Source organism: Schistocerca piceifrons, chromosome 4 (genome assembly GCF_021461385.2).
Source record: "Schistocerca piceifrons isolate TAMUIC-IGC-003096 chromosome 4, iqSchPice1.1, whole genome shotgun sequence".
NCBI lineage: Eukaryota > Metazoa > Arthropoda > Insecta > Orthoptera > Acrididae > Schistocerca > Schistocerca piceifrons.
Window position 1 is genome coordinate 710,262,352 of NC_060141.1, and position 20,726 is coordinate 710,283,077.

The following is a 20,726-nucleotide window of genomic DNA, read 5'->3' on the forward strand; positions in this document are numbered from 1 at the left end:
AAGATGTCAAAGTCAACAATGTTGTTATTGTGGCTCTATTGCACTTTGTCAGCTATACGCAGCTGTAACTCACCTTTATAATCGAATGCATGACATGGGAAACTATACTTATACCTGTAGAATGGAAAACGTAAGAATGGGACAGCTTCAATAATCTATGAATCACATAGTTTCTCTTCTGTGTAAAACATACTTTAACCCCAGTAATCCTTATCAATGGATTATTAGATAATGGATAGGAGTATAACGTCACATTCTTTGGTACCTTTCCAGGATGTAATATGAAAGCTTTGCGTAACAATAGAATCTACAATGGAAGTGCAACTTCCAAGAAAACATGCAACAATGTGTCTTGGGGTGTTGACAGCAACCCGCACGACTCTTTATGTTGCAGTGCTGCGTGAAAGCTCACAGTTGTGTTCTATAGCAGCTGCTGGTATTTTGTCGCTCTGTGCAGTTAAAATAACTATGGATCATTACGAAATAGAACAAGAAAAATTGTGGAAGCTTATGGAAGAGGTCTTAGACAAAACTTTTGAAGGAGGAGATGAGGAAGAGGAGGAAACAGACAGTTGTGAAGTTCTCTCTCATCACAGTAACGTGGAAACTGAGAATGAAGACAACCTAGAACTGGAACCGCAAGTAAGTGCAGCGGATAATGAAAGCAAGCATGATTTTTTATTGGTAAGGATAAGGTTACAAAATGGATGAAAAGTTATCGTAGTCACAACGTAAGAACTAGAAGTGTAGGCCTCATTATTCATCTCCCTGGAGTGAAACCTATCACAAAATCTACGAAAACTGCTGTGGACTGTTTTTCGATATTTATAAATGGCATAATAATTAGAACGATTACATCATGAACAAATATTTACATACAACACATTGCATCAAATTTTACAAGAGACCGTGGTGCCAAACCAACAAATGAGGAATAAATCAAGTCTCTTCTGGTACTGTTGATATTGGCTGGGCATTACAGGGCAGGACACCAAAATCTGGAAGACTTATAGGACACAAATGATTTTGGAATTGCAATATTTCATGCAACAATGAGTTTCCGGCACTTTCATTTCTTGTTGTATTGTCTGACATTTGATGATATTCAAGACAGACCACAACGTAGAGAACTTGATCGCCTAGCTGTGTTCAGAGAAGTGTTTGAATTATTCACGTGAAACTGTGTCAGTAATTACACTGTGCCTGAATATATGACAGTGGATGAACATCTGGTTGTATTTAGAGGCAAATGCAGTTTCCAACAGTATATACCAACCAAATCTGTGAAATATGGTTTGAAAATTTTCACCTTATGTGACGCAAGAACATGGTATACTTTGGTGATGAAAATCTATGTTGGGAAACAGCCAGAGGATTCCTTTGCACTGTCAAACTTGTATGGCCTATCGAAGGTACAGGACACAGTGTGACACTAGACAATGGGTTTTGTTCCATACCACTGGCTGAAGAGTACTTACAGTAGTAGGAACTCTTAGAAAGAATAAGACGCAGCTCCCTCCAGACTTACGTCGCACGAGAGGTTGTGAACTTAGAGGCAGCCTTTTTGGATTCAGAATGGATATCACCATAGTTTCATATGTGCCAAAGAAGTGCAAAAACGTTACTCTCCTTTCATCTTTGCATCATGATGGTGACATTGACACTAATACTGCGGAGGAAGAGAAACCAGAAATTATAACAATGTACAATAAGACCAAAACGGGCGTGGACACAGTAGATGAAATGTATGCTACTTATTCAACCTCAAGAAAAACCTTCACTGCCCACTTGCCCCATTTTTCCAAATGATTGACATTGCTTGCATTAATACCTTCATCGTATACACAAATAATAACAATGAGAGGATTTCACAAAGAATGTTTTTGAGTGATGTTGGAAGGTCATTAGTAAATCCCATAGTGTGCAAGAGAGCAGCTGCTCACTCCCTGCCTAAACAAGTTACAAAGAAAGCCACTAAAATGGTGGGAATTGAAGACAGCAATAATGCACCACCTTCTGAACACGGAATACTTAAGCCCAGGTACTGCACAGTTGGTCCCCAGAGTAAAGATGTAAAAGTTAAATTGCACTGTGCTCGATATTTGAAAGTTATGTGCCTAAGCACATGAGAAATGTTTGTGAAAAGTGTTACGATAAGGCACCCCATGCAGGCAGTGATAGTGAGTGATTTCATAAAATGTTTGTATGAGTTGGCTGAACAAATGTTGAATTATATGTATAATATCATACCTGTAATACACTACGAAGAATAACAGAAATAAATAATTCAACAAAATATTGTAAGAAAATGGGAATTATTGCTTATGTTTCAAATAACCCAATTTAATACTAAAGTAATATTAAATAAAATGATAATGTACTGGGAGATAACATTCTAAATAGTCATTTGTGAAGTATACATATACATATCAGTTATATGCTGCACAACAATGTCATTATAGCCACTTTTATTTGGGGTGTTACCAACACCCCGCGCGACTATTAACGTTACGAAAAGCCGCATAAGTCCAACAATCTTTCTCTCTCTCTCTCTCTCTCTCTCTCTCTCTCTCTCTCACACACACACACACACACACACACACACACACACACACACATTCCTACAACAGTAATTCATTCCTTCCGTGATTTATTCATTTTTATCATGTACTAAAGATCCCACCATGAAGAAAATTCAAAAAAGTGAAATGAGTACAGCCATACACTAAAAAATAGAATTAACTGTAAAAAACTAGTTCTAAAATGTCAGATGGTTTAATTAGATTCAATTCTATATACTGTAATTGTTCCAGATTTAATTGTCTCAATTTAGCATAAGGTTAAAAATTTAATTAGTAAGACCATCATAAATTGATGAAGTACCACTTTGTAAAGAATTAATTACATTTGTAATCCCTCCAGGTGTTGAATTTAAACATACATCAGTGGAATGTAGCATCTTCCAGTGTAAATAGACTCTAATCTGCATCAGTTCCTGCAGTCACTGTTAAGAAAATATATGGAAATTTATTTGCGAATAATTTCCCTGTATTGGCACAATTCGGGAACTTAATAAATGAGGTGTGGAGGCAAACAATTCAAGACAGATGAACGAAAACAATACTTGCCCCTCAAGTAATCTAAGTAATAAGTAAGTCAGTCAGGATGTATCACCTGAAGGACTGATACATGCCATGATAACAACGATTTATAAAATTAGTTATAAGCAACAGACCTCTTATTACAGACCCATTTACTACCATTCCACGTTCTCAAAATTTTTCGAGAAGTTGGCTTACAACAGAATAGTGAAAAAAATTCTGACATCCTTTTAACAACAGCTTAGTTTGCCTCCTGTACAAGCTTTTCCATAGAGAAATCAATATACCATCACACAAACCCTCTTCTGATAAAGCTAATCATGAAAAATTACCTGCTGGCATTTCCTGTGATCTTTCTGAAGCCTTTGATTGTGGAGATCATAACATTATACTATGCAAAGTACGTGTTACAATGTTAAAGGCATTCACTTTGCATGGATGGAGTCATATTTTCGCAATAATAATAATAATAAGAGACAACAGAGGGTCACAGTAACAAATAATACAAAAGGAATAAGACTGAATTTGGATGGGGGAATCATTAAATATGGTGCCCCGCAAAGTTTGGTGCTAGGCCTGTTCACATTCTTGACCGTATACAAACAATTTTCCTGGGACTTCGAAAAACTGTCATGTTTGCTGATAACAAGTATGTATATCAATAAGCTGCCAAAATACATCTATATCAGATATAGTCAAGAGAATAATGAAACTGCATGCAATTTTTGATGATACAGGTATACTGATAAATGGTCCAAAAACATTCATACCCGACACAATTACGAGAATAGTGGAATGGGCTTCCAGCTGGTTCAAAGTAATAGCTTTTTATCTCATAAAGACTCATGGTATGCAATACAGAGATCAGTAGGCACAGACTAGATCAGGCTCCATGTGTAAACTTCTTGTGTATCCAGATAGGTAATAAACTGAGGTGGCATCAGCATATGGATAAACTAACCAAAATGCTGAGTTCTGCATGCTTTGCACTTAGAAATGTAAATCATTCAGTTGACCTGCAATTGAAATTGTCTTATGACATTATCCTTTGGGACCAAGCAGCTAAGGCCAAAAAAAAGCATTTTTTTACAGAAGCATGGAGTAAGAATACTGTGTAAAGTTTAACATTTTGTATGAGCCTCTTCAGAAATCTGAGGATTCTTACACATATGTGGCAATATATAAATTCTCTAGTGGTATTTGCTAGTAATAAAAGAGTGAATTAAGGATGAACTTTACAATTTAAAAGCAAAATACTAGAAGTAAAATTCATTTCCATATAAATTACATATCCCTATCTAGGGTTCTGAATGGCTTTTTATATTCTAGCTAAGAAGTCTATACCAGGTTACCCAAAGACATCATGCAAAAAATTTGAAATTCCCCAATATTGAAAACAAAGTGAAAGGGTACTTTACAAAGATGGTTTAATAAGTCTTGTATAAAAAGCAAGAAAAAATGTTTTTTTCATAAACGACTCTTCGTACTACACAACATAATGTCCTTTGAGGGATATACACTTGGTCCAGTTCTCCTCCAGCTTTTTGATTCCATCAGAAAAATATGTCCTCTTAAACTCAGCAAAATAATTATACACTGCAAACATTACTTCTTCATTTGATGAAACTTTCTTCCCAGCAAGCCAATGTTTCAAGTTAGAGAACACGAAGCAGTCACTTAGGGATAAGTCTGGTGAACTGGATGGATGAATAACCAATCCAAAGCCCAATTCAGGCACTTTCATCATTCTTATTGCTGATATGTGGGATGATGCATCATCCTCACAAAACAGCACTTTTTTCAGTCAATGCAAGTTTCAAACAATCCAACAATGAAGCATAATAGGGTCCGGTTATGGTTCTGCATTTTCCCAAGTAACCTATGAGGTTTATTCCTCAGGAACCCCAAAAATAGTGGCCATCACCTTACCAGCTGACAAAATGGTCTTTGCCTTTTTCAGTGCACCTTTCACGCACCTCTATTCATTGTTGTGACTGCCATTTCCACTCTGGCATGTAATGATGGATCCATGTTTCATCAACAGTCACAAAACAGGGCAACAAGTCTTCTGGATTGTGATTAAACATCATCAGACATTGTTTGAAATGTTGTGTCAGATGCAATTCTGATTGACTGTGAGCAATTGCAGCAACCATTTCACACACGTCTCCTTCATAGCCAATTTTCCATGCAGGATATTATGCATGCACTCAGTTGACCTGCTTGCAGTCTCTCAAATTTTTATTCGGTGGTCTTGCATTATCATATAATAGATTCTGTCCATGGTTTCCTTTATGGGAAACTCAATTGGATTCCCAGAGCATGCTTCATCTTTGGTACTTGTCTGACCACATTTAAATTCATCACTCCAAAGGTAAATGGTTTTCAATGATGCAGAGTTCATGTGAATGTCATCTAATTCTGTTTTGATTTGTGTGGCAGTCCAACCCTTCAAAACTGACCAATTCAGATGGCTGTCGACAATTAATTGTATGGTGTACACGTTGAAATTCTTTATACAATCCTTGGAATAATCAAGCTTACCAACCATGAAAGTGCAACACAAATGTTCCGTTATTTCATTTAAATTTACCAGACTTATCAAATCACTGTCGTTTTAACCACTCTTTCTATAACTTATCAGAATATCTGATCACAAAGATGTAAATTCTGCTTAATGCTAATGTTCATTTTTAATAGATTTTGACTTTGCCAATGTAGAGACGATAACTGTCCTATTTCAAAGTAGCCTGCAGTGGCTACCTCTGTCTGTTAATATATAACTTAACATCTTCCATATCCCTGAAGGCCCTCCTTCATGACAAGATTTACTGTTCCAGCATAAAATCAAGTGCCACCACACCAGTCAGAAATGAGAGAGCAGAGAGGGCTGTGAAGAAGACATCAGCCAATTGCATGCTGACCAACCCCTCTCTAGGACGACAACACAAAAGCAGCGGCCTCTATGTAAAGAGGACAAGCGCTGTGCTGACTGGTCACGGCCCACTTCTACAGCACCATAAAGATTAGGCACTTCAAGACCAGCGGCTTAGGAATTGTAATTACTGGCAAGATTTCTTATTTGCAAGTCTCCCTTTGCTTGCAACACTTTTGTGTTATTGTCAAAATTAAGTATTGTCATTGTTCATTTTGTAATAAAACTCATTAATATGATTTGCTTGAATGTTGTCTAGTGATCCAAGAAAGCAGGTTTCCTAAGCACCCTATATTTGACGAGTAGGCAGGATTCAACATTTATGGAATATGATGTGTAAATGAATGAATGAATCAATGTCTGTCTTCCACAACTCCTTCTCAACACAACAATCATGTCATTCAAATGCTCCATTGAAGGTAAGCTCTCTTACAAATCCAGGTTCTATAGTGCTTACAGAAATCAACATGTGTCCCACTTACTGGAAGTGGACAAAAATATTGAAAGACTGAGAGAAATGCATGCTTGAACATAAATGCAGATGCTAGCCAAGCCTGCAGGTTGTGCTGTTATATTTGACCATGAATGGCACATGTGCAATGTACTCAATACTTTCAAAGTGTCAATCATGGTCAAAACAATATTCTGTAGAGTTTTGATTGTATTATGTTGCAGCTCAGTGTATTCAAAGTAGGGCAATTTGTTGGTGCCCGTATGGTGTGTATTTTCATAACCACGGTAGCTGAAGTGTTTAAGGGTTTCAAGAGGCACTACAGCGAAGGTTATACCACATACAAAGAAAGTGGAAAAACATCATCTGCTAAGTCATAGTGTGGACTACAATGTGTGCTGTGTGATTGTGACGGACAATCACTGAAAAGGACTGTGATGTAAAATGAGAGGATAATGGCTCCAAAAGTCACAGCAGAACTGAATGTTGTGCTCGCAAACCTTGTCATCACTAATACAACATGAAGGGAGCTCCATAATCAGGGTATTAAAGGTTTTGCAGAAAATATTAATAGTAACTTTAGGCTTTCTGCAGATGATCTAGGTATCTACAATGAAGAATGGTCTGACTAAAGCTGTACAAATATTTATATAAAGATATGAAACAACTACAAACAAAGAGACAGAGGGGCTGGCCAGTACTTACCTCAGCTCAGTACAACCGATAGATAACACAAAACAGAACATAAAATTTACATTCCTAGCTTTTGGAACTTAGTTCCTTCATCAGGGAGGAGAGAGGGGAAAAAAGGCAAGAAGGGAAAGTGGATTTAGTTACTCACAACCCAGGTTATGAAGCAACTTCCTTTGGCTTCCTTCTGACAACCATGCATCCATCCTTGCTACCCTCCCTGTTTACCTTTACCTTTCCCTGTTGCTTCATAACCTGGGTTGTGAGTAACTAAATCCACTTTCCCTTCTTCCCGTTTTCCCCTCTCTCCTCCCTGATGAAGGAACAAAGTTCCGAAAGCTAGGAATGTAAATTTTATGTTCTGTTTTGTGTTATCTATCGGCTGTACTGAGCTGAGGTAAGTACCGGCCAGCCCCTCTATCTATTTGTTAGTATTTGTACAAATATTCAGTCAATCCTTCATAAGATTTCGAAGTGGTGCAAAGACTGGCAACATGCTTTAAATGTTCATAAACGCAAAATTGTGTACTTCACAAAATGAAGAAACACAGTACCCTATGAATTTAATCTCACTGAGTAACAACTGGAATCTGTAAACTCATACAAATACAGTAGGGACATGAACTGGAATGACCACATAGGCTCAGTTGTGGGTACAGCAGATAGGAGACTTCAGTTCACTGGTAGAATACTAGGGAAATACAGTTAGTCTAAAAAGAAGAAGACTGCTTACAAATCACTCATGTGACCTATCCTAAAATATTGCTGAAGTGTGTGGGAGCTGTACCAAATAGGACCAGCATGGGATATTGAATGTATACAGGGAAGGGAGGCACTAATTCTCACATTATTTTTGTGGGAGTGTGTCACAGAGTTATTGAAAGAACTGAAATGGCAGACTCGAAAAGACAGACGGAAAATGTCCCGAGAAAGTCCGCTGGCAAAGTTTCAACAACCAGCTATAAATGATGACTCTAGGAATACACTAAAACCTCCTACATATCATTCCGGTAGCGATCATGAGGACAATATTATACTTGTTACAGCACACACAGAAGCATTTAGACAATCATTCTTCCCACACTCCATACATGAATGGAATGGAAAGAGCCCTAATAACTGGTACAATGGGGTGTACCCTCTGGCATCCACTCAACAATGGATCACAGAATGTACATGTAGAATATCAGGGCAAGCTGGAATTCCAAAATAACTCATCAGTGATGCAAGTGCCCATAACGAGAGAATGAGGTGCCGAAGCCATAAAACATGGACTATGGGGCAATGGAAGAATGTCATTTGGTTGGATGGGTCATTCACACAGTTTCCAGCTACTGGCCAAGTCCCAAGAGTAATATGTGATGAGGGTTTGGTGACAATTTGCACAGCCATGTCATGGTGTTCCATAGGCCTGATGGCTACTCTGCAAAGTCTCATTACTGCCAAGGATTCTGTGACCATTATGGCTGATCAGGTCCAGCCTATGGCACAATGTTTGTACCCCAAACGTGATGCTGTGTTCCAAGACAATAGGGCCCCTGTTCAGACAGCTCACATCATCCAAAAGTAGTTTTGGGAGCACAAAGGATGAATTGTTGCATCTTCCCTGGCCACCAGTCACCTTATTTCAGTATTATTGAGCCTTTTTGGTATGTGATCATTATCCATCTCCATCACATTTACCTGAGCTTGCTATTATTTTGCCAGGAGAATTGTATAAGAATCCCCTGGAAACCATGCATGAACTGTATTTATCAATTCTGAGATGACTGGAAGCTGTTCTGATAGCCAATGGTTTGCCTATGCCATATTAAGCATGATAATATTATGTGTTCTTGGTGTTTCCATATTTGTGCCCACCCTGTGTACCGTATAACATAGATCCAATGGAAACTCGTGAGACATCCAAAGCATTCTACAACTGTCCAATGTAAAACACCTCATATGGATACAATTGACATTCTGTTACAATGGAAGCAAAAAAAGATTTCTTCCTAACAGGCATGTATGTCACAATAAAAGGTCAAATCGAGGGAAAGATTTCACGTAGGAAAAATATATCTAAAAACAAAGATGATGTGACTTACCAAATGAAAGTGCTGGCAGGTCGACAGACACACAAACAAACACAAACATACACACAAAATTCAAGCTTTCGCAACAAACTGTTGCCTCATCAGGAAAGAGGGAAGGAGAGGGAAAGACGAAAGGATGTGGGTTTTAAGGGAGAGGGTAAGGAGTCATTCCAATCCCGGGAGCGGAAAGACTTACCTTAGGGGGAAAAAAGGACGGGTATACACTCGCACACACACACATCCGTCCTTTTTTTCCCCCTAAGGTAAGTCTTTCCGCTCCCGGGATTGGAATGACTCCTTACCCTCTCCCTTAAAACCCACATCCTTTCGTCTTACCCTCTCCTTCCCTCTTTCCTGATGAGGCAACAGTTTGTTGCGAAAGCTTGAATTTTGTGTGTATGTTTGTGTTTGTTTGTGTGTCTGTCGACCTGCCAGCACTTTCATTTGGTAAGTCACATCATCTTTGTTTTTTTTATATATATATACATATATATATATAAAAACAAAGATGAGGTGACTTACCGAACAAAAACGCTGGCAGGTCGACCTGCCAGCGTTTTTGTTCGGTAAGTCACCTCATCTTTGTTTTTATATATAATTTTTCCCACGTGGAATGTTTCCTTCCATTATATATATATATATATATATATATATATATATATATATATATATATATATATATATATATATATATATATATATATATATATATATATAAAAAAGATAACTGAACTTCACAATATATCACATTTTCAAATCAAAATACTTACTTCTTTTTCAATCATAGCTGAATCTGTGCAGCAATCACAAGAACATCTAAAAAAGTACTGTGACTTTAAGATTTCTTGTCGTTCCTTCAGTGGCATTCGTCTGAAATGTGGTCCTGTATAAAAAATCAAATAATTATGAAATGGAAAATGCATGGATTAAACTTTAGATGGGTTTCACGATAATGTATTATTGGGCTGGTGCATAAGTTCATAGCATTTTTCTATAAGTTTAATAAACACAACAGATACACGTAGCAAGATACTTTAGTCATCAATAATGCGTTCTCCACTATTTACAACAGTCTGCCAATGTTGGGATAACTTTTCAATTCCAAGACCGTACAAATCTTGCAGTTTTGAGGCAAAGAACTCACTGAGCCATGTTCGGAATGTTCCTTGACTGTTGTTTGATAGAGCGCGGAAAAGATGAAACTATTAACAGCATACAATCAGGTGAATAAGATGGGTGCAGAATGGCATCCCAACCCAACACCTGTGTATTTTTTGTCAGTCAAGCAGAATGTGGATGGGTGTTATCATGGAGTGGCATCACTTCACGCAGTCTGTCTGGTCATTGTTCTTGGATTCTGTATGCAAGACATATCAGTTGTTTACAATAAATGTCAGTAGTGATGGTTATACGACATCTCAGTGTGGCTTCAGCTGCCAGATGCTGCAGTCATGTGTGTGTGTGTGTGTGTGTGTGTGTGTGTGTGTCTATATACAGGGTGATTCAAAAAGAATACCACAACTTTAGGAATTTAAAACTCTGCAACGACAAAAGGCAGAGCTAAGCACTATCTGTCGGCGAATTAAGGGAGCTATAAAGTTTCATTTAGTTGTACATTTGTTCGCCATTTCAGCCAATAAAGTTTTTGGTCCCTTTTTCTTCGAAGGTGCTACTGTAACTGGACTACAGTATCTGGAGATGTTAGAGAATTGGCTGTTTCCTCAGCTCGAACAAGAAGCACAACAATTCATATTTCAGCAGGATGGAGCGCCACCACATTGGCACTTATCTGTCCGTAACTACCTGAACGTCAACTACCCGAGGCGATGGATCGGCCGCCAGGCAGCCCGTGACAGAGCACTTCATCACTGGCCCCCAAGAAGCCCTGATCTTACCCCCTGCGATTTTTTCTTATGGGGGTATGTTAAGGATATGGTGTTTCGGCCACCTCTCCCAGCCACCATTGATGATTTGAGACGAGAAATAACAGCAGCTATCCAAACTGTTACGCCTGATATGCTACAGAGAGTGTGGAACGAGTTGGAGTATCAGGTTGATATTGCTCGTGTGTCTGGAGGGGGGCATATTGAACATCTCTGAACTTGTTTTTGAGTGAAAAAAAAAACCTTTTTAAATACTCTTTGTAATGATGTATAACAGAAGGTTATATTATGTTTCTTTCATTAAATACACATTTTTAAAGTTGTGGTATTCTTTTTGAATCACCCTGTATATCATCTTTTCGGCAAAGGCCTTATTGGCTGAAAGCTTATATTGTAACAGGTGTTTTGTTGTGCCTATTTGCGATTCAGCATCTCTGCTACATGGTGAGTAGCAACATTCCTTTTCATAATATTTTTACATTCCATCCTGGATTTTTTCCATTGTTTGAAAAATGGCAATATGTTAACTCAAATGGCAACTGTGAACTACAAATAAAAATGATAACCAATAAATAAACCCACAGGAACTGGAATACCAACATAAAAAACAAAAACACTATGGACTTACAAACCAACCCAATATTTGTTGTCAAACAATTCAGCTAACTTTTTATCAACTCCTCATGTCATTCAGAATAAGACAAGTGTATATGCATGCCAAAATCTTATTACACATCTAAGTGTTAGTAACTGTATCCAATAAAGTGTTCTCCAATACAAAGATGTTAGCACATTGTGTTAGCACTCAATTTTCAGTTCAATGAACAGAAACAACCTACACAAATCAGTAATATTATTCTAGCTCTCACATTGCAAGCGAGTACTAGAAAACTAGCAATAAAAGACATAGATATTAAGTATACTGCTATAAAATCCATTGACAAAATGAGCCTTAGTTCTCAAGCCAAATCACATTTTATGAGACCATTCAACCATCACAGTTTTACACCTATGTATAAAAGCTCACAGATGAAGTATTTGTCATTCCATTAACAGAACACATTGGTCTCTTTGGAACACTGCAGGCTGTCTAGAACAGCTATCAAGTAGTCATGCTCTCTCCAGTACTGACATTAGTCATGACAGTGAAGTAGTGTGCAAGTGTCAGTTGACTGTATGGAAAACAGCACATTAGGAGTGGTCTACATGGAGAAGTGACAGAATGGCAGAAAGGGATAACATGTTTTGACGTGGATGCAGACTGTCCAATGTGTCTAAAAGAAACCTTTTGCAACCATGTACCACAGTAAAAGAAAAGTGGTAGTAAAATGATCCTAACTGACAGAGAACAGAAACAAAAGGCATACCGAATCAATAATAATGTTTCAAACCCAATAGGAACTGCTGCTGTCAGTGAATGCCAACTAATATGTTACTGAATGAACATTTCAAAAGCAACAGCATGCAATGAACATTTGGAGTCGGATACATCGGAAAAAAACCATTGCTCACAGCAGCATGTAAAGTTGCTTGTCTTCAAAGGGCCAAACAACAAAGAAACTGGACAGCACCTGACTGGACTCATGTTGCGCCGTCGAACGGGTCATGATTTTGCCTCTTTTCAAATTATGGAAAGCATCAAATGCACTAATGCCCAAATAAGACATTTATACCATAGCTACAGTCGAAGATAGCTCCATGATGTTCTGGGGGCTGTCTTTTGTACCATGACTTGGGCCTATTCATTTACATTAACCAGGGTGCTCTGTTCAGTGCCCTTTCTTCTACAGCTTCATAGTGAATATGCTGTGAAAACTGACAACTGCTGTGTTCACAGGGCTGCATGCATGCAGCTGTGGTTTGATAACACTGAGGCACCCTGCTGCATCTTGACTGGCCCACTAAAGCATCCAATCTTAATCCCATTCAAAATGTGTGGATATATCTGGAACAGAGGCTGAAACATAGCACTCAACATCTCCAAAATTTGGTGGCTCTTTATGATATAATCATCAATAGATGGCTTCAGCCGGACATGACACACTTGAAGAAACTTTTAGATTTTCATCATCACCAAACTGAGGCTACTGTCAAGGCTAGAAATAGTGTTAGATGGTTTTAACCTGTCATTTTCTGGGGGTGACTAATTTTTTGTATGGTTTGCTTATATAGTACATCTTCCAGTCTATGGAGTAGTACTTCCTGTGACCAAAAGGAGTTACCATTACACCAATAATCTGGCAATAGTAAGTCAAGAGGGAGCTGAGTGCCTATTACACTAACAAATTAACTTCATCCAATGCCAGCTAAAACACAACTGCGTGCATTTCATTTTAAGCACAATCAGGCACGTCATAAACTTGACATCACATAGTGGGGGATACAGTTAGTAAACACGAACCTTTCAAAATATCTGGGAGTCACTCTGGACTATACTCTGACCTATGGGCAGCATTGTGAGAATACTAGAATGAAGGTGGAAGCCACAAATATTATTCTCCACGAGATCACTGGTAACACATGCGGCTCCTGTCCACAAAGCCTGAGAATGATGGTACTAACAATGTGTTACAGTGCTGCAGAGAACATGTGCCCAGTCTGGTACAAATCCACCTATGCAAACATAGTGTACAAGGAACTAAACAAAATGTGTAGGCTTAGTATAGGCTATCTTAAACCTACACTACTTGCAAAACTCTTCCAACTTGCTGGTATAGTGCCACCAGATATTCATCATAAAGTAACTGACAATGTGGAGAGAACAAATCAAGCTCATCGGGAAAACCATCCATTACATTGACACATTCCAGCACCTCCAAGGTTGAGGTCCAGAGGAAGTTCCCTCAAGACCACTCCAGTACTACAAGTGACAATGGCCACAGAAAGAAAACAACTGTGAGTCTCTCGACTTTTAGAATAACTCCACCTGGCCTCCTCCTTCAGAAACCCTCACACCTGGGCATGAACAGAATTGAATGGTGTGGAGGTCACTCAGTCACCTTCGTTCTGGAGTTGGAAGATCCAGCAGCAACCTCCAGAAATATGTGGATATCACCAACTGTGACTGCAGAGAACCACATACCATGGAGCACCTATTAGACTGTCAGCTATGCCTTCCATCTAGCACTGAATGTCTTTTGCTTGTGACATTGGGTGCAGTTGTGGTTGTAAGATTTTTGCTGCAAGTGGTGTAGTTTAGTAATTCTTTCTTTCATCTGTTTGTAATGGTAATTACCATATACTGTATTTGTTTTCTGATTAAAGTAAATAGTAATAGTAATACACCTCCTGTTTAGCCACTCAACAAAATCTGAGAAATTTTACACAAAATTAAGGGTAGTACTTTTATAGGACAACTTAAATATGTGAAGAGACTGACTGATAAGAAATGTCATGAAGCAACAAGCAACAGTTAAATTGGTAATGGAGGAAGCCCGAAGGGGTACACCTTTAGAGGAAGATCAGGGTTTGAATATAGTAAGCAAGTTCAAGACAATAACATAACAGTGTTATACAATGCATAACACAGTCTCCCGTAAGCAAAAATGGAATTACACAGTGTAGTCTCCTCAAGCTGAATTACCATGATTGGACACAATGTGTGTAGGTAACATGAAATGTTTGTGATTTTCTGGTTCAATTTGATCTGGTCTGAAATGGTTCAGTCTTCATTCTGTTAATGTACAAACATGAGCACATATAACCACTGCAATATGTACACTGTTTTATATAATAGTTCTTTTTTGCTTGGCTTGCTGATACACTATTGTTCTCATGTTCATGAAGTAGCATTCTGTCATATGACTTGGTATAATAAGCATTTGATCAAGATTCAGTGAAATGTTCAGCAGAAGATCTGATGATGGCAATGTAGTTTGCTGAAACCAGTTATCACAATAAATGCTGTACAACAGAAATCTTGGCTCATTGGAGCTGTACTTCAGTTTCTATGTAAATCTTAAAATACACATGCATTCATGTACTATCATATGTACAGAGGTGTAAAAAATAAACAAGAAAAAAAGAGTAATATGTGCTATCAAAATTTAGTTCTATGATTAGTGTGACTGCATGCCATTGCCATACCAAACATTTCTTTGGAAAAAAAATGGCATGTAGATGTACAAAGCTTCACCTTGTGTGGCCTACAGATTGTTTTCACAATGAATCTTTCACTCTGTGGAGGAATGTGTGCTGTATTGAAGTGCCTTGGCAGATTAAAACTATGGGACAGATTGGCCCTCAAAACTGGAGCCTTGTCTTTCATGGACAATACCTTACAAACTAAGCTACCCAGGCACAACTCACAGCTTCATTTCTGGCATTATCTCTCCCCTACTTAAAAAACTTCACAGAAGCTGTCCTGCATATATCTACCAAGTAACTTTTCTAGAAGATAGATTCACTCTGGGAACAGTCTCCTAGGCTGTGGCTAAGTTATTTCTCTCCAACACACTTTCTTTGAGGATGTATGACTATAAATCTGATTTTACCATGGAATAAATAATAATAATAATAATAATAATTATTATTATTATTATTATTTATAATTTAAGCAAAAGAAGGTGTAACATATATGTCATGTTATGCAGATCATACTTTTAAGTTAAATACATGGCAGTAAATAAAATAAAGCATGTATGTGTGTATCTAATCTAATCTACATTGCATTTAGGCAACAGCATTCATTTACTTTTTTGTTTATCATGTTGTATTACATTTCATAAATTACAATGAACAAATAAATATCTGATTTGCAAAATTCAAAAGTGAAAATTAATTCAGCCAGGAATTGGTTAATAAATGATTAATAACTGTTTTTCACTGTGTTGCTAGCACTGTTTTTGTTGTAGATTACTATTATTATTATGATTATTATTATATAATGTTCTGGCACATGACTTACTGTCATTCACATTCTTGCTTCCTAATGCAATGTTGTTAAGTTTGAATTACAGTCACTTAATTTTGTTCACTCTTTGATATGCTCCTTTTAAAGACTGAACAAATATTGAGATGCAAAACACATTCTGGAGATGGCAGGATGGAGATCTTCTGCAGATGGGGAGCCTAACAGTCATGCCCAGTGTTCAAGCAGAATATGGCACCTGCTTCTCTACTTGGTCCATCAGCCACTATCAAGTAGTCCATGAGATATTTTTCAGGTCTTTCTGTCGCATTAAATTTTATTGGATCAATTTAATTCTCCTTTAAATTTGTTAATAATGCTACTTACCATAAAGATAACATGCTAAGTTGCAGACAGGCACAATTAAAAGACACTTACGCACAAATTTTCAGCCTCAGCCATCATCGGAAAAAGAGAACACAGGCACCATTCACTCACACGTGCAAGCACATCCCATGCACACATGACTGCCAACTCTGGCAGCTTGGGCAAGAGCGCCTGTCTGAGCTGCTGGAGTTGGAAGTCATGTGGGTGTGTGGTGTAGTGTGCTTGCTTGTGTGAATGAATGATATGTGTTTCTCTTTTTCCGATGAAGGTTGAGGCCAAAAATTTATATATAAGTGTCTTTTAATTGTGCCTGTCTGCATTTACCATATTATTTCTATGGTAAGTAGCAACCTTTCTTTTCTTACGTTGTTGATATTCCTACATGGAGTTTCCATTGTTTGATTTTGTTAATAATACATTTCATTGAAGAATATGACACACTGAGTCTTTCCTGTCTGTTTAATTTTCATCCTCTTTTTGGCTACAAAATCTGCTTTTCACTGACATCTAATAAGCCTCAGTGTGATAGTATACAATGTATTGCAACTTTCTTGTTCTTATGCTACTGACTGGTTCTTTAACATGAATGATTTTTGGATCTTGTGTATTGATAATTGTCAGTTTGCTGCTCTGGAATCACAAACTGTTGCCCTGTGACAATACAGTTCTGCATGCAAGCACACCACTTGAAGACAGCAACTACTTTCTGTTGTTAAATGTTTGCTTCTTGCTGACTACGTTGGGCACTTGTAGTAACCTGCTGGTTACCACACTTCCCGACCAAGCAGACATAAGTACAGCCACTATGACAAATGAAATGTGCATACTGACATGCAAACAGCACACCCACAACTACCTGCGGTGGCTGCCGGGAGCAGTCCAGTCACCAATCACCATCACCTGGTCCACTGTGGGCACACAACATTACACCAGCAACACCTGACTTGGACAGCTTCTCTACAAGGGCATGCATGAGCCTCTGGGCCCTCTACTGTTAAATGCATTCGAGACGTGTATGCTACTTTCATTGTATTCATGTTTATGTCACTATGACCCAATAAATTGTACTTTTCATGGGCATGTGTTTCCTTGAGTTCCCAGTTACGACAGCACCAGGCTTAACTGGTGAATACAACAATAATGCAGCAGTGTCTGTTGCTCCTATATTTTGGTATAGCTTTATGTGTGTAATGTCACAGTGCAAACAGACTCACACTACTACTACTACTACTACTACTACTACTGCTACCGCTACCACCGCCACCACCACCACCACCACCACCACCACCACTACCATCACCAGCATTATATATCCCCTTTCTAATGCCCCTCAACCAAAACAGCTGAAGTATGTACATCTATCTGGAAAGATCTACCCTCTCAAGACTGGATTAATAAGAAATAGAGAAAAGTTAAGGTGGTGGTTTTAATGCTTCAGATATTATATACAGTCTACCCACACTTTAGTACAATGCACACAACACTTGTACAAAAAAATGAAACTGTCAGAAAAGTCCTTCTTTGGAATGTTGTTCAACTCATGTGTCACATTGGCTTGAAGGTCAGTTACATTGTCAAAGTACTGACCCTTCATGACAATTTCGTAGCAGGTTTGTATCAATAACACCAAGTCTCATAATCCGTGATAAGTTTTTCCTGAAAAAAATTGTCCGCATTTCACATTTCAATAAAGTCACAGCAGGTGTCCATCCATCATGGTTTTTGTTAGGGAGTCAAGGCATGCAAGACAAACTTTGCACAGACTTTTCTCTTCTTCAAAACATTCTGGAAAATGTCTTCAGTTCTTGATTCAGAGACGTTGCTCCAAAGTAATTTGTGACACAACAATGCTAATACAGTATGGTCACATGTCCACAACTACACACTGTCTGTTCACAACTGATTGGTTGAATATATAATTGTTGCTCAGAATTGTTAGTTCAAGCTGCTTTTCTGATGTCACTTACATGCCAGAAACAAAATCAGTCTCAGAGTTTTTTGGGCAGACATTGTATTTCATTAACTTGTGTGAAGGAAAAGATTTCATTTAGCTGCCATGACGTTGCTACAAATAAAGCCATTTAAAAATAAATAAATAATTTGTAGAGCAACGCTTTACCAAAAAATTTTCATATTGTCTTGATAATCCGCTCAAACTTTCCTCAAAATCCACCAAAAATAGTTTGATAAACATCATTTACGAAAGTTAAGCCTGATGGCTTACCGTAGCAGTTAAATACTTCTGAACCAGCTGCAATTTCTCTGCTGGCGCGCACAACAACATATTCACCATAAAAGCTGCAAATAATAATAATAACAGAGATAAGACATTGATATAACTGTCTGGTAATACATACACAATTTTAGTATCACTAATCACCTACCTACTAATAATGTTTGGATTACATGAATGATTCATCATACTGGCAGATGGATATATTGCTGTAGCAATACGAACTTGAGCTTCCTCTGTAACATTATGAACAGCAGGCACACTCTCAATTTTGGTAATAGCATGAGCATTGCAAATCAACTGTGCAATATGTCTCAGTATCAGTCTCCCAATAAAATCAATGCTTAGCTCAGATTTATCAGAGATATGCAATGATTCAATTTGATTAGTAAGCTGCCTGTTATCAAAGTATTCTGTGCTCTCCTTCAGATATATAAGCAACAATGTAGCAGTCTGAAATGGGAAACAGTGGCAAACAGTTAGGTACTGCACTAATATGATTCATATTTTTAAAAAAAGACTTAGATTTAATGTTCCATCAATAATGAGGTCATTAGAGATGGTGCTTACACTCAGATAAGACAAGGCTGGAAAAAAATAGCTGTAATTCCCCCCCATCTATCTATCTATCTGTCCATCCATCCAAGAAACTACACCGATTATCTAACAAGAGTGTGTTAGGTAATTCTGATGTTAGAGGTATTGGACAATTGTTGCAGAATGAATTATGGTCAGAATTGTGACCTATTGCTATGATGGGGCAACATGCTGACCATTACATGATTGTCTTTTTTTGTTACACTTAGTGATTTATATTTCATTATGTTCGATCTCTCTCTCTCTCTCTCTCTCTCTCTCTCTCTCTCTCGAATACACACACACACACACAAATAGTGTTGCATATTCAGGAATTCTTCTAGTTAGAAGGAGCTGTCACACAGATATGATTTCAGCTTTTGTTTGAAGTTAATTTTATTACTGATTATAAATTATTTCCAACACTGGGTAGGTGGTCAAAAATGTTTATTGCTGAACATCTCACTCCTTCTGTGCCAGACTAAAGCAGAGTGTACGTCATTTCTTCTTTTAGTGTTGTATTTACAACTGCTTCTGTTATTTCTGTTGTGGACTGGGGGCGTCCACTTCAAAGAAACTCTCGTTCCCACTGAAAGAGACAAATAAAGGTGTCCCAGCAGGACAGATGTATGGATTTTAGGGCAGCACACATACAATGAAAGTAACACAGAATAGTGAGTAGTGAAATATGTTACTCAACTCGGGTAACATTGGTTACAGCAATTGTAGAATACAGGTTTAGCCTATCACTCTTGTGCTGACTACAGTTCCATGAACATAAACTCAATAAGGTTCTCTGAACTTAAGTTGGAAGAAAACTAATCTTCTGTCTTGAAGTACTATTTGAAGAACAGTTCCAACTAACAGTACTCAGATGGTCCCTGTCCGTACATGATTATTCTATTCACTGTTCTGTTTCTACTGAAGACTAACCACTGTCTGTCTATGAGGCACTGTTTCTATCCCATTCGACAACTTGAAGAGCTGAAGACATGACGAAAGTTCTGCGAGAACTTCCTACCAAGACTCGGATTGACTTACAACTTGAACTGACAATGTCTGCTAGTTCATGGTTACCTAAGCATGGATCTCTCTTCCTGATGGCATTGACACTCACAGGGGGCACGATTCTCATGGGCAGCATTATTGGTTTGCGTGCAGCAATGTTCTTGCTGTGGACAGACGTCCATGGTACTTCTGGTACCAACTATCGCCAACTCTTCTTGTGTGATATCTCAGTACATCACAATTTCAGAATTGTTATTGTTTGTTGACAACAACCTTAATAAGAGAGTAAAGGTGCTGCGATGTTGCTACAGTACAGTTAGGTCACAATCATTTTCTCCAAGCACTGCCAATATTTCTATGTGTGTCACATGCTTACACAGGTAAGGGAAGGAGTCAGCACTGCCTTCTCACACAGCTCCTCTCCCTTTGACAGTCCTAATGGGGGAGTAAGGCAGCCCTCCAAATATCTCCAATATAAAGCAACTGCATGAATCATCAAATTTCATGGCTAAACAGTATGTCCAACTGTTTAAAAGTT

At 38.1% G+C, this 20,726-nt stretch overlaps 2 protein-coding genes across 2 annotated transcripts in view; one reads left to right on the forward strand and one right to left on the reverse strand.

Annotated features, from left to right (window-relative positions):
• The window catches only part of LOC124794630 (autophagy-related protein 13 homolog), a 75,882-nt gene extending 69,851 nt beyond the window's left edge, over positions 1-6,031 (forward strand). Inside the window, exon 6 of the mRNA XM_047258138.1 lies at positions 5,942-6,031. Coding sequence (XP_047114094.1) covers positions 5,942-5,946 — 5 coding nt within the window. The 3' untranslated portion in view covers positions 5,947-6,031. The remainder of the gene's footprint in view (positions 1-5,941) is intronic.
• The window catches only part of LOC124794629 (SET and MYND domain-containing protein 4-like), a 110,639-nt gene that overhangs the window by 8,650 nt on the left and 81,263 nt on the right, over positions 1-20,726 (reverse strand). The window contains exons 7-9 of the mRNA XM_047258135.1: positions 18,756-19,057; positions 18,596-18,669; positions 10,023-10,135 (exon numbers count right to left, since the gene is read on the reverse strand). Of these exons, the coding sequence (XP_047114091.1) occupies positions 10,023-10,135; positions 18,596-18,669; positions 18,756-19,057 (489 nt within the window). The remainder of the gene's footprint in view (positions 1-10,022; positions 10,136-18,595; positions 18,670-18,755; positions 19,058-20,726) is intronic.